The sequence below is a fragment of the Fukomys damarensis genome, unplaced genomic scaffold, assembly GCF_012274545.1.
Source record: "Fukomys damarensis isolate Sample0158 unplaced genomic scaffold, DMR_v1.0_HiC HiC_scaffold_2, whole genome shotgun sequence".
NCBI classification, from domain to species: Eukaryota; Metazoa; Chordata; class Mammalia; order Rodentia; family Bathyergidae; genus Fukomys; species Fukomys damarensis.
Window position 1 is genome coordinate 38740828 of NW_022900914.1, and position 3814 is coordinate 38744641.

Here is a 3814-nt window from a genome sequence, read left to right on the forward strand (position 1 = left end):
CCTTGTGGTTTAATCTCTGGATTGTCACCCAAATCTTCCTGATATAGTTGCACCCTAGCTTCTGTGTCTCTATCGACCCCCAGACATTCTCACCTTCATAACATCATAGAAAACAGCTCATCAAATCAACGGCAATGCTTTACTCCAACTGATACAATGAGCAACACATTAAGATCAAGCACAACTTGGACACTGACCACCTGTGGTAGCCACTAGTCTATCGCCCTTAAATCATTTGAATTAAATTGAAATCAAGAAGCAGTCCAGAACATGTCTGCAGTGAACAAACTTTTCAATATAGTATATTTACCATTTGATGGCTCAGACAGAGTGAGGATGCAAGACCCCTGATCTCAGTTAGCTGATTGCTGAACCCCATGAAGCTGACTGACCTCGGGCTGCAAGGCCCAGATTGAGTTCCCCATTCTTCTGAATGGTTGAACTCCGCAACGTTTTATTACAGGTTTCCCCCGCCCTTTCTTTAAAGATGTTCAAAGTTGGGAACTCAGAAAAATACTCTTGATGACCACCTCTGTCTTTGCAGAGTGGGACCAAAGACTTGCACAGTCAGGAGGTCTGAGAGTGCGGGGGGAGGGATTATGGGGGTTCAGGGGCGCGCTACCTTCCGGCACTTGAGCGATGGCTGCTGGGTCGGGAGCTGGCGTGGTTCTCCCTCCTGCAGTGGATCGGGGCCCAGGCTTCTTCCCGGCGTTTGAGTGATGGCTGCTGGGTCCATGAGTAGCTTTTGACAAGATGTGTTGGTCTGATAAATAATACTTATGCACTAACTTTTGCATAGTATCCAATTCCATTTTCAGCTTAATGTTAACACAAGCTTTCTGAATAAATTGACCTCACAGAGTTTTACTTAAACAGATGAACAGCTAAGAAATGATTTCCAATTCTAATTTCATCTTTGTCTATACTCAGAAAACATTTAGTGTATCAAATAACATAGGCATGCATATTATTTTTCTTTAATCATTTCACTTTCTGTGGAGCACTGTAAATGCTGCCACTCGATTAGAAGATAATCTTCCTGAGCCTGGCTTGACACTTAGATAATGAATGCTTCTAGCACCCATTGCTTCATTAATATCAGTACCCATAAGGAAAATTTTTGCATTGTAGTTTGTAATTCTGATATATTTATTTAATTCTTTTCCACTAGAAAGTATTTGCTAGCAACGAGGCAGAACTACAAGTATCAATATGACTAAGCCTCCAGCGAATAAAAACAGAAAAAAGCAAGTTGCAGAATGGTAGGTACATCTATATATTTACAGCATGTTAGGCTGGAGATTTAGCTCAGTGGCACTGCACCTGCCTTGCAAGTGCAAGGTCCCAAGTTTGATCCCTGGTACCAAGGAAAAAACAAACAAACAAAAAACCCTTTTTTTGCATCTATTGAGAGGATCATATAGTTCTTATTCTTGGCGTTGTTAATGTAGTGTATTACATTTATTTATTTGCATGTGTTCAACCATCCCTGCACCCCTGAGATGAATCCTAATTGGTCATGGTGCATAACCTTCTTGATTATTTGCTGCATTCTGTTTGCCAGCGTGTTATTGAGGATTTTGCACTTGTGTTTATTAGGGAGATTGGCCTGTAATTCTCTTGTTTGGTTGGATTCGTCTCTGGTTTTGGTATCAGGGTAATGCTTGCTTCCAGGAATGAATTTGGGAGTACTGCTTCCCTTTCAATTTCATTAAAGAGTTTGAGAAGGAGCAACATTAGGTCTTCTCTAAATTTCTTGTAGAATTCATCAGTGAATCCATCAGGGACAGGGATTTTCATTGTTGGTAGATTTTTAATTACATCTTCAATTTCATTAGCTGATATTGATTTATTTAGAATTTCTATATCTTCTTGATTCAATTTTGGTAATTCAAATATATCTAGTAATCTGTCCGTTTCTTCTGAAAATATCTAACAATTTTAAGCAGTGGCTACCACTGGGGTGAGAATGGGTATCCAGATTTTCTTTTTAAAGGAAGAGGGGCCTAAAGCCTTTATGTAACATTTGATTTTTTTCTTTTTAAGAGACAAGGTCTCAGCAGTGTTACCCAGGCTGGCTTTATAACTTTGCAAAAAACAGGCAAAGGGTGTTTTGTGAATATAAAAACGATATTAAATACTGAACAGCCAGGCGTGGTGGTGCACACCTTTAAACCCAGAACTCGGGAGGCTGAGGCAGGAGGATCACTGTGAGTTCGAGACCAGCCTGGACTAAATAGTGAGTTCCAGGTCAATCTCAATTACATAGTGAGACCCTGTCTCAAAAAAACCAAACAAAACAAAACAAAACACACAAAAAAACAAACACTGAACAATGTCTAATAGACGCCTGACCTGCCCAGCACCCCATGCTCCCACCTTGCTAGCAATTCTATTTACCTTTCTCTTGTTCCTCTAATTGTTCCTACCTCCACCCTCCAAATGTTCTGTTAACCCTGACTTCACTATGTAGTCCAGGCTAGCCTTGAACTTGTGGCGATTCTCCTGAGTGTTCAGTTTAGGCTCCACGCCCAGGCTAAATATTGTGGTTCTTAAGGGCTCTACAGCAGCCTTCTCCTCCGCTTTCTCTGCACTCTTCCTAAGTGACCTCAAGCCCTGCCATTGTTTTAGAAATGCTGAAAATATAAATCTCCAGCCCACAGGCCCAACTTCTTCCTAGATAGTTCTACTTGGTAGGTCCATGGACACCTCAGGTTTACCATGATTAAAAGTGAAGCTTTGATTTTCACCCACTCCTCAGACCTATTTCTCCCCAGTTATTCCCAAGGCAGTAAACAGTATTACCTTTCACACATCTGTTCAAACTAGAAACCTTGATTTCTTCTTTTCCTTGGCCGTCACACTGACTCCAATAGTATGTCCTAAACATTCTAGAGAAATTTCTCCACATCTTGCCATCACCCCCGGACTCTTAAATACAAGTCACTGCCTCTGGCACCTGAATTGCTGCAACAGCCTCATAACTAGTCATTCCCCTTATCTCTGCCTCATCAAACACTACAATTACTTTCTACAGACACCAGAGTAATCTTTCCAAAATAAAAACAGAAATATATTATGTTTTAAAATATATGCCTCCTCCCCTCCCCGACTTCCTGGTCCTCCTGGCTTTCTTTCAGATCCTTAATCACACAAAGCTCTCTCTCTTCCTACCTTAGAGTCTCTACATATGCTGGTCTCTCTGCCTAGGATGCTTTCCCACGCCCACTCTTCAAAGGCCTGTTCTTTCTCATCCTTCAGGCATGGACTTATATACTGACAAATCATTTAAGTATGTTCCTCCTTATTTCTTTAAATCATCATAGTCTGTTCATTTCTTTCCCAACATTCCCCATCTTTCAGTGATTTGACTATTCACTTTCTGTTCACTAAATCCCCCTCCAAACTGGAAGATCTTTAAGGATAAGAGCTATGTCTGTTTCGTTCATCACCAAACAGTCGTGACTAGAACTTAATAAATGCTGAATTATTGAAAAACTGAATGTTGCTCTATTAGGAAATTCAGTCAAATTTTAACTTTGAAATATAGAATAGGGCCAGGGATTTAGCTTAGTGGTTCCACTGTCTGCTTCACAAGTACAAGGTCCCGAGTTCAATTCCTGGTACCAAAAAATTAATTAATTAATTAATTAAAAATAAGAAATATAGAATTTTTTTTTACCCACGTCTTATTAGCCATATAACTAGACCTATGAACTGACATCTCCAATTAAAGCTAGATTCAAGGAACATGCATGCATAGTGCCCAACATGGGCACAAAATCCTCCAAAGAGTGTGTGAGTGCTAGGGAGT

At 40.3% G+C, this 3814-nt stretch overlaps 1 protein-coding gene across 1 annotated transcript in view; it reads right to left on the reverse strand.

The window, feature by feature from the left end:
• Fam161a (FAM161 centrosomal protein A) overlaps positions 1 to 736 on the reverse strand; it is a 21756-nt gene extending 21020 nt beyond the window's left edge. The window contains exon 1 of the mRNA XM_033762286.1: positions 623 to 736. Coding sequence (XP_033618177.1) covers positions 623 to 736 — 114 coding nt within the window. The remainder of the gene's footprint in view (positions 1 to 622) is intronic.
• Positions 737 to 3814: the final 3078 nt, after the last annotated feature.